Consider the following 22,439-nt stretch of genomic DNA (forward strand, 5'->3'; position numbering starts at 1 on the left):
TGTTGCCCAGTCACTTAGTTTTGTGAGATCTTTTTGAAGTTCTTCACAGTCTGCTTTGGTCTTAATATCTTGAGCAGTTTAGTATCATCTGCAAACTTTACCACCTCACTGTTTACCCCTTTCTCCAGATCATTTATGACTAAATTGAATAGGATTGGTCCTAGGACTGACCCTTGGGGAACACCATTCCATTCTGAAAATTTACTATTTATTTCTACTCTTTGTTCCCTGTCTTTTAACCAGTTCTCAATCCATGAAAGGATCTTCCCTCTTATCCCATAACAATTTATCATCCTTTTTCTTTCTGAGTGGGTATTGGGTTTCTTTGGTTCCAGTCAACATATTGGTGATTGTGTAAATGGAAACTTTCTAGGCATAGTTGAGCTCCTCAGCAAATATGACCCACTTCTATCAGAGCATGTTAAACATGTTCAAGAATTGCAAGAGAGTCAAAAGCACATGCAAATCCATTATCTCTCCACACACATACAAAACGAGTTTATTGAGCTATGTGGGTCATTCGTACAAACAACAATTCTTGATGATATTCAAAATGCCAAGTATTTTTCAATAATTGTTGATGCAACTCCAGATTGTTCTCACAAGGAACAGACTACTATGGTTATTCAATATGTTGAAAATTTTGAGCTGTCTACAATCTTAATTGAAGAAAGGTTTATTTTGTTTGATAATTTCACGATAAAAACTGAAAAAGAAATTGCTGCTTGAGTACTAGCAATTCTAGAAGGTTTTAAGTTAGACTTTCAAGTCTGCATTGGTCAAGCCTATGACAATGGATCTAATATGGCTGGGAAGTACAAAGGTGTACAGGCAGTTCTGCTTGAGCATACTTCAAACTGTATTTTCTCCAGCTGTGGAAACCACACACTGAACCTTGTAGGTGTTGACTGTGCTGAATCATGCAAGGAGGCAATTATTTACTCTGGAACTGTTCAGCAAATGTACAATCTCATCAGTAGCAGTCCACAAAGGTGGGAAATTCTGAAGCAATATCTTCCTGTTTCACTGCATGAGATGTCCAAAACTAGATGGTCTGCAAGGATTGATGGTGTTCAACCAGTTGCGCAGCATTTGAATTCAGTGAGAAAGGCTTTAAATACCTTGAATCTCTCAATCTCACTGCACAGGCTTGAACTGAGCTTCAGTTTATTCAGAAGCACATGTCCAAATTTGAATGCATTCAGATGTCATCTTTGTGGAGGAAGCTACTTACAATGATCCACCAAACTAATCTGGTAATTGAAGCACACAATGCTACACTTGATGTTGAGAGGGATAACATTGAAAGTCTTATCAATGACATTCAACAGATTCATGAACAATGGGATGCGATCCTGATTGAGTCCAAATTAGTAGCACAGAATATTGGTGTGACGGTGCCCCCCCATAAGGCTTTATGGAAGTATGCTTATGAATATATATATATATATATATATATATATATATATATATACACACATACACACATATATATGACATAACTGGAATATGTTTTATGCTACATGTGCCATGTAACATATCTATGTAAAGTTTATGATCTACTGAATCTATTAATCCTATTTTATGCATATATCATTTTTGTATTTGAAGTTATGAAGATTGGCTTTGTACTGGCTTGTTTTTTAAGTAACCTTTGTAAAGAGTTTGGTCAGTTCCTTGAGAAAGGAATGTGCAGATTAGGTACCCAATCAAGAAACACTTAAAGGACAATGAATCTTGGAATGCTCCAACCCATACAAGAAGTCTACCTGAGGATGTTCAAGGAAGCCTGTGAACCATGGCTGCCACCTCTAAGTTCTGAGTCATGCATGGACATGTGACTTGCCCATGTGCCTCCAAAACTCCATCTTGGAGCTGGACTTTGCATAGGAGAGAGGAGGGGGTCTCCACCCACAGAGTGAAGTCTATTTAAACCCCTGGGAGGCCCCTCCATTTTGTCTTCAGCTGGCTAAAGATAGATCCTCTCCAACCCCAAGGATACCTGAAAGAAACTGGAACAAAGGACAGTAAGTACAGGGGGTGTGAGTGATTGCTGGACCCAGACTAGAAGGAGACTAGTCTGTAAAAGGAAGCTTACTGGAACTGGTGAGGTTTTTATCTGTATTCAGTTTTATTATTGTCCTAGACTTAGACTTGCGTGTTTTATTTTATTTTGCTAGGTAATTCACTTTGTTCTGTGTTACTACTTGGAACCACTTAAATCCTACTTTCTGTATTTAATAAAATCACTTTTTACTTATTAATTAACCCAGAGTATATATTGAAACCAGGGTGGGGGCAGCAAACAGCTGTGCATACCTCTCTATCAGTGTTATGTCCTTATGTCAGCATAATTATGATATGTATTTCAGTATATTATTTATAAATATGTTGTTCCATTTTATAGCATACTGAAAATGTATTAAGAAATGAAACCGCTTCAGAAATATACATTATGTTTTTATTGCATTTACTTCACTTGCAAATTACTTCCATTAATTATCAACAATCCCAGATCAATTCATTGTAATTGATATGTACAGCTACACACATTTGGAATGTAGATGTAAAATGGGATAAAAAGTTAGACAAGACAAATTTGTTGTTGATGTTTTTATTAAAAGCAAACAAACAAAACCCTCCATTTCCACAAAAGACATAGACCATGTTAGTAAGGAGAGAGCTCTATCTGATTGCTGTGATTTTGTAGCACAAAGATTTTACTATGATTTATTTTTTTCTAAACTGAATGAAATGTAACATGAAGTCCTGAGGTAACACTGAAAAGAAATACTAAGCCATTGAGGAAAGTCTGTGCTATTCTCCTTATGTTCCTGAAACTCCCATTCCACATCTAGCTAGCAAGAGATGTTAAGGGTAACAAGAAGGGTTTTTTCAGGTATGTTAGCAACAAGAAGAAAGTCAAGGAAAGTGTGGGCCCCTTACTGAATGAGGGAGGCAACCGAGTGACAGGATGTGGAAAAAGCTAATGTACTCAATGCTTTTTTTGCCTCTGTCTTCACGAACAAGGTCAGCTCCCAGACTACTGCACTGGGCAGCACAGCATGAGGAGGAGGTGACCAGTCCTCTGTGGAGAAAGAAGTGCTTCGGGACTATTTAGAAAAGCTGGATGAGCACAAGTCCATGGGGCCGGATGTGCTGCATCCGAGAGTGCTAAAGGAGTTGGCGGATGTGATTGCAGAGCCATTGGCCATTATCTTTGAAAACTCATGGCGATCGGGGGAGGTCCTGGATGACTGGAAAAAGGAGAATATAGTGCCTATCTTTAAAAAAGGGAAGAAGGAGGATCCTGGGAACTACAGGCCAGTCAGCCTCACTTCAGTCCCTGGAAAAATCATGGAGCAGGTCCTCAAGGAATCAGTTCTGAAGCAGTTAAAGGAGAGGAAAGTGATCAGGAACAGTCAGCATGGATTCACCAAGGGCAAGTCATGCCTGACTAATCTAATTGCCTTCTATGATGAGATAACTGTCTCTGTGGAGGAGGGGAAAGCAGTGGACGTGTTGTTCCTTGACTTTAGCAAAGCTTTTGACATGGTCTCCCACAGTATTCTTGCCAGCAAGTTAAAGAAGTATGGGCTGGATGAATGGACTAGAAGGTGGATAGAAAGCTGGCTAGATTGTCGGGCTCAATGGGTAGTGATCAATGGCTCCATGTCTAGTTGGCAGCCGGCATCAAGTGGAGTGCCCCAAGGGTCGGTCCTGGGGTCGGTTTTGTTCAATATCTTCTTTAATGATCTGGAGGATGGCGTGGATTGCACCCTCAGCAGGTTTGCAAGTGACACTAAACTGGGAGGAGAGGTAGATATGCTGGAGGGTAGGGATGGGATACAGAGGGACCTAGATAAATTAGAGGATTGGGCCAAAAGAAATCTGATGAGGTTCAACAAGGATAAGTGCAGAGTCCTGCACTTAGGACGGAAGAATCCCATATGCTGCTACAGACTAGGGACCAAATGGCTAGGCCGCAGTTCTGCAGAAAAGGACCTAGGGGTTACAGTGGAAGAGAAGCTGGATATGAGTCAACAGTGTGCCGTTGTTGCCAAGAAGGCCAATGGCATTTTGGGATGTATAAGTAGGGGCATTGCCAGCAGATCAAGGGACGTGATCATTCCCCTCTATTCAACATTGGTGAGGCCTCATCTGGAGTACTGTGTCCAGTTTTGGGCCCCACACTACAAGAGGGATGTGGAAAAATTGGAGAGAGTCCAGCGTAAGGCAACAAAAATGATTAGGGGACTGGAACACATGACTTATGAGGAGAGGCTGAGGGAACTGGGATTGTTTAGTCTGCAGAAGAGAAGAATGAGGGGGGATTTGATAGCTGCTTTCAACTACCTGAAAGGGGGTTCCAAAGAGGATGGATCTAGACTGTTCTCAGTGGTAGCAGATGACAGAATGAGGAGTAATGGTCTCAAGTTGCAGTGGGAGAGGTTTAGGTTGGATATTAGGAAAAACGTTTTCACTAGGAGGGTGATGAAGCACTTGAATATGTTACCTAGGGAGGTGGTGGAATCTCCTTCCTTAGAAGTTTTAAAGGTCAGGCTTGACAAAGCCCTGGCTGAGATTATTTAGTTGGGGATTGGTCCTGCTTGAGCAGTGGGTTGGACTAGATGACCTCCTGAGGTCCCTTCCAACCCTGATATTCTATGATCTGCTATTGACTTGCAGAGTCACCTTGATCTAGTCCAGTGGCCACCAACCGGTTGATCGCAATCGACTGGTCGATTCTAGAGGATCTCCCAGTCGATCGCAATCTCAGGTGGCAGCACAGTGTGGCTGCTGTTGAGGCAGACTCCCTGCCTACTCTGGCCCCACACCGCTCCCAGAAGTGGCCACTGCGCCCCCGTGGCCCCAGGGGCAGGGAAGCAGGGGTCTTCCTCCATGCTCTGCTCCTGCCTGCAAGCTCCGCCCCCACAGCTCCCATTGGCTGGGAGAGGTGCGGAGGCGGTGCTTGCAGAGAGGGGCAGCACACGGAGCCACATGCCCCCCGCATCGCAGGGGCCACAGGGGTGCGTTGGCCCCTTCCGGGAGCCGTGTAGGGCTGGGGTAGGCAGGAAGCCTGCCTTAGCCTTGCTCCGCCTGCTGCCGACCAGGAGACACTGGAGGTAAGTGCTGCCCAGCGGGAGACTGCACCCTAACCCCCATTCCTGAGCCCCCTCCCAGAGCCAGCACCCCAACCCACAGCCCTGAGCTCCCTTCTGGAGCCAGCACCCTGACCCCCCTCCTGCACCCTGAACCCCCTCCTGCACTCCATGACCCAGCCCTGACTCCTCTCCCAGAGCCATCATCCTGTACCCACTCCTGCACCCCAACACTCTGCCCCAGCCTGGAGCCCTGTCCTGCTCCCTCCCAGAGCCCACACCCTGCACCCCCTCCTGCACCCAAACTCTCTGCCTCTGCCCCAGCCCGTAGCCCCCTCCTGCACCCCAACCACCTGCCCCAGGCTCAGCCCAGAGCCCCCTCTCACACTGCGAAACCCTTGGCTCCAGCCCAGAGCCTGCACCCCCTCCTGAAACCCAACCCCCTGCCCCAGCCCAGTGAAAGTGAGTGAGGGTGCAGTAGAGTGAGCGACGGGCGGGTGGAGTGAGTGGGGCGGGGCTTTGGGGAAGGGGCAGGGCCTCTGGGAAGAGGCAGGGTAGATCCTGAGTTGCCCTTAGATTCAAAAAGTTATCTTGGGCATAAAAAGGTTGGAGACCAGTGAATTGAAGGAATTAACATAGGGTTTTTACCTTCAATTCCTGTTATTCTGTTCCCTTATTAAGGGCTTGTCTATAGGGTGTGACACTAAAGAGGTGAAGTTAAAGTACATAAATTGCAGCACCTTAAATCTGAGAGACTTAAATATTTAATCTGTTCAGTTTAAATATAGCTGTGGTTTAAACAAATAAATATGTTGAAAGACTGAAAGCTGACTTGCTTACACTGTATAAGTATTTTCATGGAGAGAAACTAATGGATCCCCAAGGTCTCTTCAGTCTAGTGCAGCGGTTCTCAAACTGTGGGTCAGGACCCCAAAGTGGGTCGCAACCCCATTTTAATGGGGTCGCCAGGGCTGACTTAGACATGCTGGAGCCCTGGGCTGAGGCCAAAGCCCAAGGCCCACCACCTGGGGACAAAGCCAAAGCCCGAGGGTTTCAGCCCTGGGTGGTGGGGCTCAGGTTACTGGCTGGGGCTGACACCTTTGGGCTTTGGCTTTGCCCTCCTCCTTCCCGCCTGGGGCGGTGGGGCTCAGGCTTTGGCCCCAACCTGGTGTGGCAGTGCTCAGACAAGCTCAGGTTTTGATCCCTCCTTCTGGGGTCGTGTAGTAATTTTTGTTGTCAGAAGGGGGTCGCAGTGCAATGAAATTTGAGAACCCTTGGTCTAGTGGGTAAAGGCTTAGTGTGAACAAACAAGTGAAAATGGAAGCCAGACAAATTTAGATTAGAGAGTAGGCACAAATGTTTGATAGTAAAGATGATTAGCCACTGAAACAAATGACCAATGGATATCTCTTGATGTCTTCAAATCAAGACTGGATGACTTTCTAGAAAATATGCTTTTGGGAAATACAGGTTTGTACCTGGGTAACTGTGTTAAGTGTAATGGCTTGTGACACACAGTAGGTCAGATTACATGACTAATGATCCCTTCTGATACTGTGAATCTATTCTATGGATTTTAGGATCTCATCCTGCAAACACTCACAACACATGTTTAATATTAAGCATCTGAATGGTCCCATTGACTTCACCTAATCTCTGTTGTGAAGAGGGCTTAAAAAGTCTGTTTCTTTAGTCCTGGTGAAAGGGCCTTGCTCTGTGCTTCAAATAGACTGATGAAGACTAGGGGCTTTAAATACAGGAGCCTAAATTTAGACACCTAAATCCATATTCAGGCAGCTGAATAAGCATCTTGTTTTTTAGAAACACTGGACACTCAGAACTGAATCCCATTGTTGTGGGCGCAGTAATTTGGAAACTCAAGCCACGTATTGAAAGAAATTAATATGGATTTGGGATCTAACTTTTGTGTGTTGTTTATGTAATATCTAGATTCAAGCATTTGCCCAAAATATCAGAGTCTAGAATGTCTGTTAACAGGAAAAGAGTTTGGGGGGGGACGGGGGTGTGGAAAGGATTAAAGCCCCTCCTGAAATGTCTCCAATTGTCCTTCTCGCCCTGACAGGCTGCAGAACATGTATGTCTTGCTCTGGATCATCCCATGCCCTCCAGAGACAGGGAAAGGAAATGGCAGCAGCGGAGCCAGTGACCTTCGAGGAGGTGGCTGTGTATTTCTCCGAGGAGGAATGGGCTCTGCTGGACCCGGGTCAGAGAGCCCTCTACAGGGATGTGATGCAGGAGAATTATGAGACTGTGACCTCGCTGGGTAAGGATTCCTATCCCCTTAGCTGTCAGATGCTGTGTGGGCTCTGGAGTAGCTGAGTTGAGTTTGGCTCAGGATTCTTCATTGGTCCCCCATATGTCAGGGGGATCAGCCCCAATAATCACTGGCTCCCATGTGAGAGACTGTCCCCTCCCATACAACAGCAGATTCAGTGACATAACAATGGTGCTATTCTTCCCACAAACAAGGTTTCAATGTGCTTCACCACCATCTTGTGCATGTTCTGCCTTGGCCAGAGGTGTGAGTGGAAGGGCCCAGTCAGGAACGGCATATACCAGAGTGCTGGAGCTGGGGTTGGCTGCTGTTCGTGCCTCCAGGCCTACCCTCTTGTGCTAGTGTGCTGAACTCTGGGAAGGAGGGTGCGGTTCCTGGAGTCCTTTCCTGGCTATGGCTGATCGCTGTGAGAGGGGGCTGGGTTCTGGGACTGAGTGAGGGCTTATGAAGCAGTTAATGCTCTGTGAGCCTTCTGTGGGGTGTATCACTGTAGTAGAAAAAAGTGAGGAGGGCTCTTCTTGTTTTCAGACACTACACTTGGTCTCAGGAGACCTCCGTTCAATTCCCTGTTCTGCCACAGACTTCCTGAGTAACGTTGGGCAAGTCACTTAGACTGTGCCTCGGTCCCCTGTCTCTGCAATGGGTATTATAGTATGTCTCTATTTCACAGTCCTGTGTAAGGATAAATACATTAAATCTGGGAGATGCTCACATACTGTGATCATGAGGGCCCCTGTAAGTACCCTGATAGCACAATGGGGTCCTGATTTACACTGGAGATTCCAGGTGCTGCTGTAATTCATAATCTTCACTTCCTGTAGCGGCTGCAGTGATGTATGATTTGTTGTTAGCGCCACAGAGTGTTGTAATGGCTGCTCAGTGCTGCTGTTTCTGGAGCTCTGATGTCAGCTGCACTAGCAGAGAGTGCAGCTTGCCCATTCAGCACACCTCAGAGTTGTTCCTAAAGAAAGACCACAGGCTGGGTTAGGTGGCTAACGCATTTGGCCAGGTTTATTGTCAACGAAGCACGGTACTAGTGTCCCAGGTCAATGGGCACAGGTACAGTAACGTGTTTTATTCCCTCCACACCCGCCCCCCCTCCCCGACAATGGGACTGACTCAATCAGCAAACCAAGATGCTATCCCCTGAGCTACCACAAATATCCCCTCCTGTGACTTCTCCTTCTATACATTGATGCAAAGAAGATACATCTTACACTCCAACTGTAGCTACCACCCTTATCCATGTACCAGTTAGTTTGAACAAAACATCCTTATCCATTATCCTGTCATCCCATCCTTATTTTCACAAGGGGTCAGTGTGTTCCTCTACCATCTCTTAGCAATGTGTTTATGTAGTTACTTGAGAGATCTTTTTGTTTTTATGCCCTCCTTACCCATCAGGAACGTGCTTACTTGCTTAGCTGACACCTAGTGTGGTACCATTCTGCCAAGGCCAGGCCTATTCTGGTTCCCAGCCATTGGTTCACACTGTTAGTTATGCCTAGGGCTCCAACAAGGTCTACATTCCCTTCTTTTTTTGTCTTTTTATGGGAGGATGTTTACCCATCATCCCGGAAAAGCATACTGTATGAACTGAAAATACTCAGTGGGCTAAACACTTGTTTCTTGGCCATTTTGCTTTACCCATCTATACATTCATGCCCCATGTGTCCACTGGTCTCCACATTCTCTCATATGACCTGTGGACAGTTTCCTCTCCCCCACCCCCCAGTTGTTTCTAATTATCAAATATTACTTTGTCAGGATTGAGTGTTGGTTACCAGACACTGAACAAGATGGTTTTGAATAATATGTGCCTCAGTTAGGATGCTGTGTCACTGACCGCACATCACAAAATACACCCCATCCAATGTTCTCCTCCTGGATAGATATATGGCCTTCTTCACCAGGGTGAAGAGTAGGCCGACGAGGAGGTCCCGAGACTTTGTGGGGCCATGGATGGGCAGGGAGTAAATAAAAATGTTGAGATTCTTGCTGCACTTTTCCCTGCACAAGGGGTTCCAGAGGGTGCGGAAAAGGGGCTGCCACCTGTCACACTCCAGATACGGATATGCCAGGGTCTCCCTCTCCCACAGAATGAACAAGTGCCAGGGAAGTCCGAAAATTGTGTCAACAACATGCCCGCGCTCCATGAAAGAGCCCAACCAACTTATATTCCTGGTCGGCCGTGGAATCAAGGTGGAATACAGGCTGGCCCACCAGGGCTCCTTCTCCTCAATAGGTGACAAAATGTCCAGCCATTTTATATCTGGGCAGGACATGAGTGCGAGGAAATGAATTGGGGTGAGTGTATGTGTGTATAGCTTGTCTTGTGATGTGGCTGAGGGGCTCACTGGCTGCATCAATATGAGTCAGCTCAAATGGGAGATAGAAAATGATGGTGGGGCTCATGGGCTAGGAGCCTGACATCCATGCTCCAGAGAGCCAGGGGATACGGGCAGGTCGGGAACGCCTTGCCCAGGAAAAGCCACAGAGACAGGGGATAGGGCAGCCTTTATCTTCTGGAGCACACAGTGGGGGACATGTGGGGTGGGCAGTGCTATATACTGGGCAAGCATACTGGGTCCACCCAGTCCTGCAAAACATAGTTGAGAAGGTCACGGACTTTGATTACACCAGCCAAAACCAGGAACCTCCGCACCCTGTGCCACAAAAGGCGGATTGTGCAACAGGAGTTCAGGAAGGAGGTGTCCACCCTCAGCAGCCGCGACAGATCTGATTGCAGAGACCAACTTGTGTGGCCTGAGGAGATCGCTGTCAATTCACAGAGATTTTGGAGGAGACATCTCAGATGGAGGAAAGCAAGCTGCTGGTCATATCAGAAGACTCAGAGGCAATGGAGGAAGGCATAAGACCTCAAAATTATAAGAATGGCCCTGTGGGACACCACTATTTACCTCCCACCATTCTGAAACTGACCATTTATTCCTACCATTTGTTTCCCGCTTTTAAGCAGTTATTGATCTATGAGAGGACCTTCCCCCTTATCCCATGACTGCTTACTTTGCTTCAGAGCTTTTGGTGAGAGATCTTGTCAAACACTTTCTGAAAGTCCAGGTTCATTATATCCACTGGATCACCCTTGTCCACTTGCTTGTTGACCCCCTCAAAGAATTCTAATAGATTGATGAGGCATGATTTCCTTTTACAAAAACATTTGTCACTCCCAGCTATGTCTATATGAGTTACAGTCAGATAACCTGCCACACCCTGGCTTTTACCAGCCTTAAAGATTACCTCAGGGTGACCCCAACACACTCCTCTCTTAACAAACTGTATTCTCTTCAAGCAAAGTTTCTCATCACATGCTTTCAGCAGTCTTACAGACCAAACTCTTTAGGTCAGGACCCTCCCCCAGAGTCCAACAGCTGTTTTGTCGTCTTAGGTGCGATGCCAGAGACAGACAGGGAAGGGGGGTCTTGGGGTGTTTTCCCCTTTTTATAGTCCTGTCCTCCCTTTGAGAAGAAGCATTTCCAGCTGGGGGCAAGGCGACAGGAAGTCTGTGTGGATGGAAACCATGCTTTTTCTTTGCCAGGATGTAGATTTTTGTCCCACCCCATTTCTTGCCAAAGAATGGCCATTGAGCAGGTAATGGTCCATCAGCCTTGTTTTCACCTGACTGAGGCATCAGCTTGCTCTTTGTCCCTGAGGAACTGGTTTGGCCACTGTGATGGTGCCCCCCATAAGGCTTTATGGAAATATGCTTATGAATGTGTGTGTGTGTGTGTGTGTGTGTATATATATATATATATATATATGCCATAACTGGAATATGTTTTATGCTACATATGCCATGTAACATATCTCTGTGAAGGTTATGATCTACTGAATCTATTCATCCTATTTGTATGCATGTATCATTTTTGTATTCAAAGTTATGAATATTGGCTGTGTACTGGCTTGATTTCAAAGTAGCCTTAGTAGGCATTTGGTCAGCTTCTTGAGAAAGGAATGTGCAAGTTAAATGCCCAGTCAAGAAGCACTTAACAGACAATGGATCTTGAAGATGCCAATCCACATCTGAGCTTTCCCAGGAATGTGGCTTGGCCAGTAAAAAACTCAGTCATATGTGAACATGTGACTTGCCCATGTGACTCCAAAACTCCATTTTGTAGCTGGATTCTACACAGGGGGTGGGGGGTCCACCCACAGGAGAAAGTCTGTTTAAGCCCCTGGGAGACCCCTCCATTTTGTCTTCATCTGAGATAGCCTCTCCACCCCCAAGGACACCTGAAAGAAACTGGAACAAAGGACAGTAAGTACAGGGGGTGTGAGTGATTGCTGGAACCAGACTAGAAGGAGACTAGTCTGTAAAAGGAAGCTTACTGGGTGAGGTTTTTATCTGTATTCAGTTTTCTTAGACATAGACTTGCATGTTCTATTTTATTTTGCTTTAGTAATTCACTTTGTTCTGTCTTTCACTACTTGGAACCACTTAAATCCTACTTTCTGTACTTAATAAAATCACTTTTTACTTATTAATTAACCCAGAGTATGTACTAATACCTGGCGGGGGGGGGGGGGCAAACAGCTGTGCATATCTCTCTATCAGTGTTACAGAGGGCAAACAATTTATGAGTTTACTCTGTATAAATTTTACACAGGGTAAAATGGATTTATTTAGCGTTTGGACCCCATTGGGCGTTGAGCATCTGAGTGTTAAAGGCAGGAACACTTCTTTAGTTGCTTTCAGCTAAGTCTGCAGCTTTGGGGCACATGGTTCAGACCCTGGGTCTGTGTTGGAGCAGACTGGTGTGTCTGGCTTAGCAAGACAGGGTGCTGGAGTCTCAAGCTGGCAGGGAAAGCAGGGGCAGAATTAGTCATGGCACATCAGTTGGCAACCCCAAGGGGGGTTCTGTGATCCAACCCATCACAGTCGTGTAGTCGAGCAGGATCTGTGCACAGCTGATTGCTTTGAGATACTGGTAGTGATTTTAAGTGAGTTTTCAATGTGGTGGCTGGAGAACAGACTTACCTGTAAAACATATTTTTAGTTATGATTGCAGCTTATGTTTATAACTTCACATACAATACTGCTACGTGCATTGATATTATTGATCAGCAAATTATGAGTTTTTAAATGATACCTCACAAGGCATGCCTTGTGTCATCAGTTGTTGGCCGCGTGTGTGTTCTCTCTGTGTGCTGCACCAGCTCTGTGCAGCTAGCTGACGCAGGAGACCTCGATCGAACTGCCCAAGAACACCACAGACTCGGGTCATGGGAAGATGCTCAGCCAGGTTTATTGCCAACAAAGCATAGTACTAGTGTCCCGGCTCAATGGTTACAGGTACACCAACACATGTATGCCTGTGACAGTGGACCAGCTCAGTGAGTGGTGGGAATTTCTGCTCCCTCCTTGGCCAAAGATACCCCTTCTGTCACCCCTCTTTTATACACTGTTACAAACAAGTTATGTATTGCCCCTCTGATGCGGTTAGTTCCCACCCTTTACATTCATAGAATCATAGACTTTAAGGTCAGAAGGGACCATTATGATCGTCTAGTCTGACCTCCTGCACAATGCAGGCCACAGAATCTCACCCACCCATCCTGTAACAAACCCCTGACCTAGGTCTGAGCTGCTGAAGTGCTCAAATCGTGGTTTAAAGACTTCAAGGTGCAGAGAATCCTCCAGCAAGTGACCCATGCCCCATGCTGCAGAGGAAGGTGAAAAACCCTTAGGGCCTCTGCCAATCTGCCCGGGAGGAAAATTGCTTCCTGACCCCAAATATGGCGATCATCTAAACCCTGAGCATGTGGGCAAGACTCACCAGCCAGACACCCAGGAAAGAATTCTCTGTACTAACTCAGATCCCACCTTATCTAGCGTCCCATCACAGGCCACGGGGCATATTTACTGCTAATAGTCAAAGATCAATTAATTGCCAAAATTAGGCTATCCCATCATACCATCCCCTCCAAAAACTTATCAAGCTTAGTCTTGAAGCCAGATATGTCTTTTGCCTCCACAGCTCCCCTTGGAAGGCTATTCCAGAACTTCACTCCTCTGATGGTTGCAAACTTTTGTCTAATTTCAAGTCTAAACTTCCTGATGGCCAGTTTATATCCATTTGTTCTTGTGTCCACATTGGTACTGAGCTTAAATAATTCTTCTCCCTCCCTGGTATTTATCCCTCTGTATATTTATAGAAAGCAATCATATCTGCCCTCAGCCTTCTTTTGGTTAGGCTAAACAAGCCAAGCTCCTTGAGTCTCCTTTCATAAGACAGGTTTTCCATTCCTCAGATCATCCTAGTAGCCCTTCTCTGTACCTGTTCCAGTTTGAATTCATCCTTCTTAAACATGGGAGACCAGAATTGCACACAATATTCAAGATGAGATCTCAGCAGTGCCTTGTATAATGGTACTAACACCTCCTTATCTCCACTGGAAATACCTCTCCTGATGCATCCCAAGACCGCATTAGCTTTTTTCACAGCCATATCACATTGGCGGCTCATAGTCATCCTGTGGTCAACCAATACTCCTAGGTCCTTCTCCTCTGTTACTTCCAAGTGATGCATCCCCAGTTTATAACAAAAATTCTTGTTCTTAATCCCTAAATGCATGACCTTACACTTTTCACTATTAAATTTCATCCTATTACTATTACTCCAGTTTACAAGGTCATCCAGATCTCCCTGTATGATATCCCGGTCCTTCTCTGTATAAGGAATACCTCCCAGCTTCGTGTCATCTTCAAACTTTATTAGCACATTCCCACTTTTTGTGCCAAGGTCAGTAATAAAAAGATTAAATAAGATTGGTCCCAAAACTGATCCCTGAGGAACTCCACTAGTAACCTCCTGACAGTTCATCTTTCAGTATGACCCGTTGTTGTCTCCCCTTTAACCAGTTCCTTATCCACCTTTTAATTTTCATATTGATCCCCATCTTTTCCAATTGAGCTAATAATTCCCCATGTGGAACCATATCAGATGCCTTATTGAAATCGAGGTAAATTAGATCCACTGCGTTTCGTTTATCTAAAAAATCTGTTACCTTCTCAAAGAAGGAGATCAGGTTGGTTTGGCACGATCTACCTTTGTAAAACCATGTTGTATTTTTTCCCCATTTACCATTGACCTCAATGTCCTTAACTACTTTTCCCTTCAAAATTTTTTCCAAGACCTTGCATACTACAGATGCATCTGTAGGTTCAATCAAAACATCTCTGTCCATTCCCTTGTCATGCTGACCTTATCCTTAGGAGGGGTCAGTGTGTCCCTGTATCATCTTCTGGGAATGTGTTTACACCATAACCTTGTATCTGGGTGTTCTCATACTACCCTTCTGGAATGTGTTTACATGAATACTTAGAATCGTAGGAGTGGTAGGGCCTTGAAGAGGTCATCTAGTCCAGTCCCCTGCACTCATGGCAGGACTAAGTATTATCTAGACCATCCCTGACAGGTGTCTGTCTGACCTGCTCTTAAAAATCTTCAACTCCTTAGTGCCTAGGAGTGCTCGTGTTTTTGTAAAACCAGCCCTGCTTTTGCCAAGTTCATGTATTGGACAGTGAACCTGCAAATAGGCATATTTGTCACAGGGTCTGATTTTTGCTTATAGCCTGGACTCTTGCTAACTTTCCTTTTACAGCAGCAGAGGTGCTGGGACGTCTGATTGGTAGAGAGCAATAGGGGGAGATCTTAGAGGGGTCACATGACCCTCTTCTGGGAGGGTCACCCTCGCCCCAGAACTCCCCCCGATTGATTAAATCCACTCTCCGGGAGGTCCTCTGCAGCTGGAACCCATCCTGATTGATAGAGGGTGATGGGAGGAGTTCTTAGAGCGGTCACGTGACCCACTTCCGGATGGATCACCCTGCCCCAGAACTCATAGCATCATAGAATATCAGGGTTGGAAGGGACCTCAGGAGGTCATCTAATCCAAACCCCCTGCTCAAAGTGGACCAATCCCCAATTTTTGCCCCAGATCCCTAAATGGCCCCCTCAAGGATTGAACTCACAAGCCTGGGTTTAGCAGGCCAATGCTCAAACCACTGAGCTATCCCTCCCCCCACTGGTTAAATCTCCTCTCAGGGCGGTCCTATGGGGGAAAAAAAATCCTGATTGGTAGAGGGTGGTGGGAGGAGTTCCTAGAGGGGTCACATGACACCTTTTGCTTCTGGTCATGTGTCCGTCTTGACCCCAGAAATAATACCCCTTGGGGCAGGGCCTGAGGGGTCAGGCCTGATGGGACGGGGTGGGGGGGGTCTATGTTTGATTGATGGTAGGCCCCTTATACTACTAGCACATCCTATCTGCATGACAGGAGCACCATCCCTCACGCCATATTTCAGGGATCCGTAATGTCCTTAAGGTAGTGGAGTACAACGTTGCTAGCCATTGGAGTCCTTTGAGATCCAGAAGGTGGAGGAATTCTGGCAGAATACCGTCAGGGCCTGCAGCCTTCCCTTTTTTTCATCACAGCAAGTCCTTCTTTCACTTCCTCAGTGTTGGCAGTGGAAGGTTCTCCTCCGGGGATTGATGCAAGTGTTCAGTAAAGTTGTTAGAATCATAGAATATCAGGGTTGGAAGGGACCTCAGGAAGTCATCTAGTCCAACCCCCTGCTCAAAGCAGGGCCAATCCCCAATTTTTGGGCCAGATCCCTAAATGGCCCCCTCAAGAATTGAGCTCACAACCCTGGGTTTAGCAGGCCAATGCTCAAACCACTGAGCTATCCCTCCCCCCAACGGATACACTTCTCTTCTTGTGTGTTTATCAAGTGGTCCTTTTGTGTTCTCCACCAGTTTGGAGGCTATTGAGTTTGGCTGGATTTTTGGTGGCCAGTACTCTGTGGGATTAGTGGCCCCAAGATGATGTAGTAGTGTCCAGGCTCGACAACTTGAATTTGTAAAATCAAGATTTTGCATGCACTCAAGCCATCACTGGCATCTTGCTGTGTCAAGGGAGTGTAGCAAGGCTTTTGCGGTGTGAGAGTTCCTGGTCTGCTTGTATTGCTGGAGCAACTCCTGCGTCTCTCTCGTCCAGCAGGGAGTGTGCTTTTTCCGGAAGCCTCAGGGAATGTTCTTCTTTCCTGCTACTTCTGCAAACCGTTGATAGCATTCCAGTCTTGCTAGAATCTTTGCAACAGTTTTCTCAACAGTTTGTTTATACGCATCCCAATCAGCTTTAGCAAAATTCCATCATAGTACCTCTTTTGGAAAGAACACAGGGATTTCAATGCCTGCGTGGATCATTATAGGTCTGTGTTGGCTGTTTGGAAATGCCAGTTGTCCTTCACGTGTTACGATGTGTGTTACCACTTTGGTCTTTAGACATGAATGTTAGGTCTGGATTGTACCCACATTGCCAGCGGCTTGAATGGAATGCTGATTGTTGTTTTAGTTCATAGATTAGTTGTAAGTCTTGTGCAGATATCTAGTCCATGAGATTTTCGCCATCGGTTTCATTTGTTTTATAGCCCCACATAGCATGGTGACTATTAAAATCACCTGCATAGATGCATGGAATAAGAGTGCTGGGTAGCACTGGTTTTGGCCATCTTGTGCTAGGGGCTTTATAGATGTTGGTAATGTGGTAAAGGTGGTCTCCTCTTTGGTTGATGGGATAATATTAAAATCTGTAATGGTGTCCTTGATGTATATTGCCAAGCCATATTTAGGATGATAATGGCTAGTCGTTAGGTTTTATCCATAGATACAGTAGCACCTAGCCTGTTGGTCATTGCCAACATGGGTCTCTTGCAACATGAGGATATCAGTGTTGTAAGTCTTCAGCAAGTTTCCAAGTGTAACAGAGTGTACGTGGGCCTCTCTATCTTCTGCCGCTTCTGCACCCACAAACCACCTCTGCTTTGGTGCAATCACCTGTGCGCTTTATTTACAGTACAAGTTCCTACCACCTTGTAGCTACAGACAGCATCAGGCTTACGGCCTCAGGGACCGCTAGCTTCTGCAGCCAGCAGGGGAGATTGGCCTCTAACTCCCTGACTCCTCCCTTTCCTCCCCCTGGCTTCCTTCCCTCCAGCCTTTATGTAGTCCCTGGCTAACGAGGCTGGCAGCTCTTCCCTATTTGCTACTTAGGCCTGGGCTTACTCAGCCAGCTCCAATTCCCCTTTCCTGATTGGAGCTGGTGTGACAGAGGTCTGGCTCAGGGTTTCCTAGCCAGCACCCTGTCACACATCTCCCCCCTTATGAATCACCAGTTAGCCTCTCTGCCCCCTTCTGATGGGGTTCGTCCTGGGAAGTCTCTTCCCCCTCTTTCGGACAATCACCTGCATCATCTCTTGGGGTTTCCTTCATACCCCAGGAAGTACACTGGTCGGGGGGTGGATGTCCCCATAGCTCTGCCACCACCCACAGATCTTCACACCAATCGCATCTTTGCGGGCATCCCTTTTCCTTTATTCCCTTTTCTTTCAGTGGGGGTCAGGGCCAACCCCAACCTCCTGCTGGAAACCCTGGGCCTCGGGTTCTCCCAAGCCACCAAGTAGGGTCCCCGTTTCTTCTCCTGGGATCTGTGTTGTGGGGAGCTCCAGTTGCCCCTTTTCTTCCTCTAAGGGGCTTGGGCTGGCCATCTGCCCCGCACCTCCTTCCCCTCTGTCTACCCTATCTGGGCTCTGTTGTCTAGGGTTCTCATGCTACTAGGGTTCTCTCGCTACCCCAAGGACCTTGCTCCTCTTCCTCCCCGGTGCTTCTCAGTCTAGGAGTGCCCGCCTCCTCCTTCGGGGAACCTTTCCTCCTCCCTCTGTGGGGAGGGCCCCAGTCCATACCTAACATAACAGGGTATGGTAACCCCTCTACTACCCCGATCCACTTCCATTGAAAGCTGCCCTGCACTTCTAGGGGCACCTGGGCCACCGGACAGTATCTCCTGTCCCTGTGGATACACTCCAGGGCCATCTATGCACCTGGAGTCATCCAGTGCTGTTTTATCAGGCCCCTCTGGACGAGCAAGCAGGCTGAAGCTGTATCCACCAGGCCCCTATGCACTGGGATGGTGGACAGCCCCTGCCCCCTTGTCTGCCCTTCATCATTAGTCCAGCCACAAAATTTGACCCAGCCACATTCCATATCCAAGCAGTACCACTTTTTATGTCCTGGCCACCCACACTGCCAGCAAACTATCGCACCGGCTCTAATGGGAGCTCCTCAGGGTTCCTTCTTCCTCTCTGGGCCTTTCCCAGGAAGGGGTTTCTTCCCCAACGTTTTGTCTTTATAGGGTCGGCGCTCCCCTCGGGGAACGTCTGCCTCCGTGTACTCCTCGGTCAGCTTGACTGCTGCATCGACTGTACTTGGCTGATGTTGTCTGACCCAGACTTGGATATTCTCTGGGAGGCCCTGTAGCAAAGTATTACTCTGCCAACAGGCCCACCCAGTCTAGGATGGCCACCCTCACCATCTCATAGTTCCGGGCCTGTTCCTTACACAAGGCCATGTAGGCCACTTGAGCTTCTCCCACCAGGTAGGGAGCCACCCATAGGGCCCAGTTTGCCCTACCCCATCTGGCACCCATGGCTACCCACTCGAACGTAGTGGGGAAGGCATCCAGGTCATCTGCCGGGCCCGTATTACAGAGTCCCAAGGCTGGTGGCCAGGTGCCATCCACTACCACAGGACTCACCATTCGTTGCAGGAGTTGCTGCTGCACGCTGACATGCTCTCTCATAAAGTTCTGTAGGCTTTTCTGCTGTTCTGCCTGCCAGGTTAGTAAGGCCTGTCTCTCAGCCTGCTGGGACTGCTGGAAGCCTTGCAGGGTCTTCTGCATCTGTTCCTGCTGTTTTACAAGCCATTGCAGGGTCTCCTCCATCTCTAGGCTGCCAACCACGTCCATTGGCTCAGGATCCCAGACAAGCCCCCACATGTAACATGGCACAGGTGGGCCTCTCTATCTTCTGCTGCTTCGGCAACCACAAACCAATCGACACAGGTTTAGGATCAGTCCCTTCCTGGTCATAACTCTCCACACTAGTAGCAGGTAAAGCACAGGGCATACCTTCATACTTCGTGTCTGTCTGGTTCATGGTATTAACTTGATTTGAATAAAGCTTTAATGTCACCCCCAGTTAAAAGATCTGTAGGCAATACATTCCTTACACCAATTATAACTTCATGTTTACTACCATTCCATTCCAGGTGGGTTCTGGCTAAAGGCACACTCACAGTAAACTCATAAGAGGATTACAAAATTTTACACTCTTATCTGGTAAATAATCTTCCTCTTTTGACAAGATCTGCTTGAACTAGAATGATGTTAGAAGCTGTAACTTGCCCTAAACAGCTTTTACCATTGATTTTTACACTCTTTAGGAATTTCCTATTGCCACCCCCATACATAGCGTTGGCACAATTTATGGTTACCTCCTCCTGAGCTCACAGTAACAGCATTTACATAAAAGGTGGCAGTGTTGGGGTATATTTGGTTACCCTCTTTCTAGTCAAAGTCCTTTAGCAGATTTTTCAGTGCTTGATCAGTGGCTTTCTTCTTAAAGGATAAAGCCTTTCGGGAGCACAAATCTTCCAGGGTTTTTCTGTCAGGACCCTCATATGATCGTTGCTCACTCATTGTAATTACTCTTCAACCACCAAAACTCTCAATATAAAATTTCAAATTTTTGACTAGTTTGGGGTTCTGATCCAAAGTTTAATTGACCTGGTTCCATGGATTTTACCAAAACTTTGCCTCCATGGGTCACAACTGAGAATACCAAATTCAGGACAAACTGCTAAGAAGTAGGAGAGACATATCACAAAACTGGTAGTTATTCTTCTATAACATATATACCACACCAGCAACAAAAATAAACTTCTGTCTCACCACACTGGCTAACAAGAAGTCAGAAAGGCAGCTTCCTTGGGTATTCCAGTCCTTATTTCAACACCCAAAGGCTAGACTTAATGATGAGTGGCTATTTAAAACCAATTTAATCAACCAAGGGATTCTTCCAGTCCCAAAGGACCAGCCACGTACCCAGGTCAATATATAACTCAGATGTTACCCAATAATCACGTTGTTGCCAATCCTTTAGTATCTAATTATCTAAAGGTTTATTTATAAGAGAAGAGAAAGAGGGGAGAGTTAAAATCGGTTAAAGGAATCAAATACATACACACATTGCAAAGTTTTTGTATCAGGTTTGAAGCAGTGATGGCATAAACTGCTGGCTTGTTAAGTCTCTGCTTCCTTCTAAAAGATTGGAAGGTCCTCAGTCCTTTGGTTAGAATGCTCCCATTAGTATAAGTGCATAGTCCAGAGATCAGAGCAGGAAAGCGGAAAAATGAAGATGTTCCTAGGGCCTTTTGTAGTTTCTGCCATGTGGAGTGAAACTCATTGTTCCAAGAAAAGCCCCCAGCATAGTTAGTTGAAAAGTACAGGCACAAGATGGAATTTAGTGACACATGAGCTGGTCACATGCCCTTGCATACTTCGATGAGTCATGGCAGGCATTACCCATAGTCCGGCTGAAACGTCCACAGGAAAGTCCATCAGGTGCGGATGAGCTTTTTCCATGGTTTTTGTTGATGGGCCATCAACCAGAATACTCTATTCACAATATGCAGGCTACACTAGATGTAAACTACCTTGTGGGTATAACAACAAGAGCAGACACATTTGAAATAGAGATCATAGAATCATAGAATATCAGGGTTGGAAGGGACCTCAGGAGGTCATCTAGTCCAACCCCCTGCTCAAAGCAGGACCAATCCCCAATTTTTGCCCCAGATCCCTAAATGGCCCCCTCAAGGATTGAACTCACAACCCTGGGTTTAGCATGTCAATGCTCAAACCACTGAGCTATCCCTCCCCCCATACATAGGCAATATTCATAACTTGAGATACAAAAATGATATACACATACAAACAGGATAATCATAGTCAGCAAATCATAACTTTTCCATTGACACCTCACATGACATACTTTGCACAAGATTTGTTCCAGTTGTATAACAGTGGTAGCAAGAATGATTTACATGGTCATATTTTAATCATATAATGTCACAGGGGGACCTTCCCAAGACTAAATGATGGTCCGAGACGGTGCTCCCTCTAATTTTTTACATCCATGTGCAGAATGAATTTTGTTATGTTCACCAATATGGATTTCATATTGGTGCACATAACAAAATTCATGTGGTGGGGTGGGGCCAAGGGGTTTGGCGTGTGGGAGGGGGCTCAGGGCTGGGGCAGAGTGTTGGGGTGTGGGGGGATGAGGGCTCTGTCTGGGAGTGCGGGCTCTGGGATGGGGCTGGGGATGAGAGGTTTGGGGTGCAGGCTGCCCTGGGGCTGCGGTGGGGAGAGAGGACTCCCCCCAGCCCTCTCTCGCTACAGCAGCTCGGGGGGAGAGTCGCCTCTCCCCAACTGCAGCAGCTCTGGCAGGTCTGGGCTGGGCCGAGGGAGGGGCTCCTCTCCTCCAGCCGTGGCAAGTCTGGGGCAGGTCCGTGCTGGGGCCAGCAGGGAGGGACGCCTCTCCCCTCTGCAGTCCTGAGCCCATGCGCAGGGCTTAACAGGCAGCTGCGCACCATGCAGCGTAGAGGGAACTTAGGTCTGAGAAGGAGTCTGGCTGAATGTGTGAGGAATGGGCCCACAAGATATGAAAATGTGAAAAGTAGATTCTGTCCAACCAAGAGGGGTGTGACTGAGCCACCTGCACCCAGACAAAGGTGAAGGAGGTGGGGGACTGGGCACCCGAGGAAGGTTGGGAAACAACACAAAGAGGCTGCTGCTGCTGCTGGCAGAGTAGGACCAAAGCAGTTGAGGGGGAGCTCCGCTGCAGCAATAGCCACACACACTCCGGGAGGATCCGCACAGCCAAACGCCACTATGGCCAGCTGCGGGAGCAGCAGCTATTGTGGGCAGCTGGAGGGCCCCACCCAGGCACAGGCCGTAAGGGGTTCAGGACTTTGGAGTATAGGGAGGGTCTGAAGCAGCCAGCCAAGGATTCACCTCGTTCCTCAGACAACTTCCTCTCTCTCCTTCTGGTTTAAGTAGTGCATCCGAGCCAAGGAGTGGGGCTAGCTTTCCCCACCAAGTCAGGACCTTTGTGAACA

The 22,439-nt window shown here is 46.9% G+C and overlaps 1 protein-coding gene across 3 annotated transcripts in view; it reads left to right on the forward strand.

The window, feature by feature from the left end:
- The window catches only part of LOC141998995 (uncharacterized), a 29,441-nt gene that overhangs the window by 4,831 nt on the left and 2,171 nt on the right, over nucleotides 1-22,439 (forward strand). For 2 of the 3 annotated variants that reach the window (XM_074972057.1, XM_074972058.1), the window contains exon 1: nucleotides 7,155-7,386. In XM_074972057.1, coding sequence (XP_074828158.1) covers nucleotides 7,155-7,386 — 232 coding nt within the window. Of the gene's footprint in view, nucleotides 1-7,154; nucleotides 7,387-22,439 lie in introns of those variants that run through there. The other variant, XM_074972059.1, reaches the window with a different exon arrangement.

The sequence above is a fragment of the Natator depressus genome, chromosome 14, assembly GCF_965152275.1.
Source record: "Natator depressus isolate rNatDep1 chromosome 14, rNatDep2.hap1, whole genome shotgun sequence".
In the NCBI taxonomy this organism is placed as follows: Eukaryota; Metazoa; Chordata; order Testudines; family Cheloniidae; genus Natator; species Natator depressus.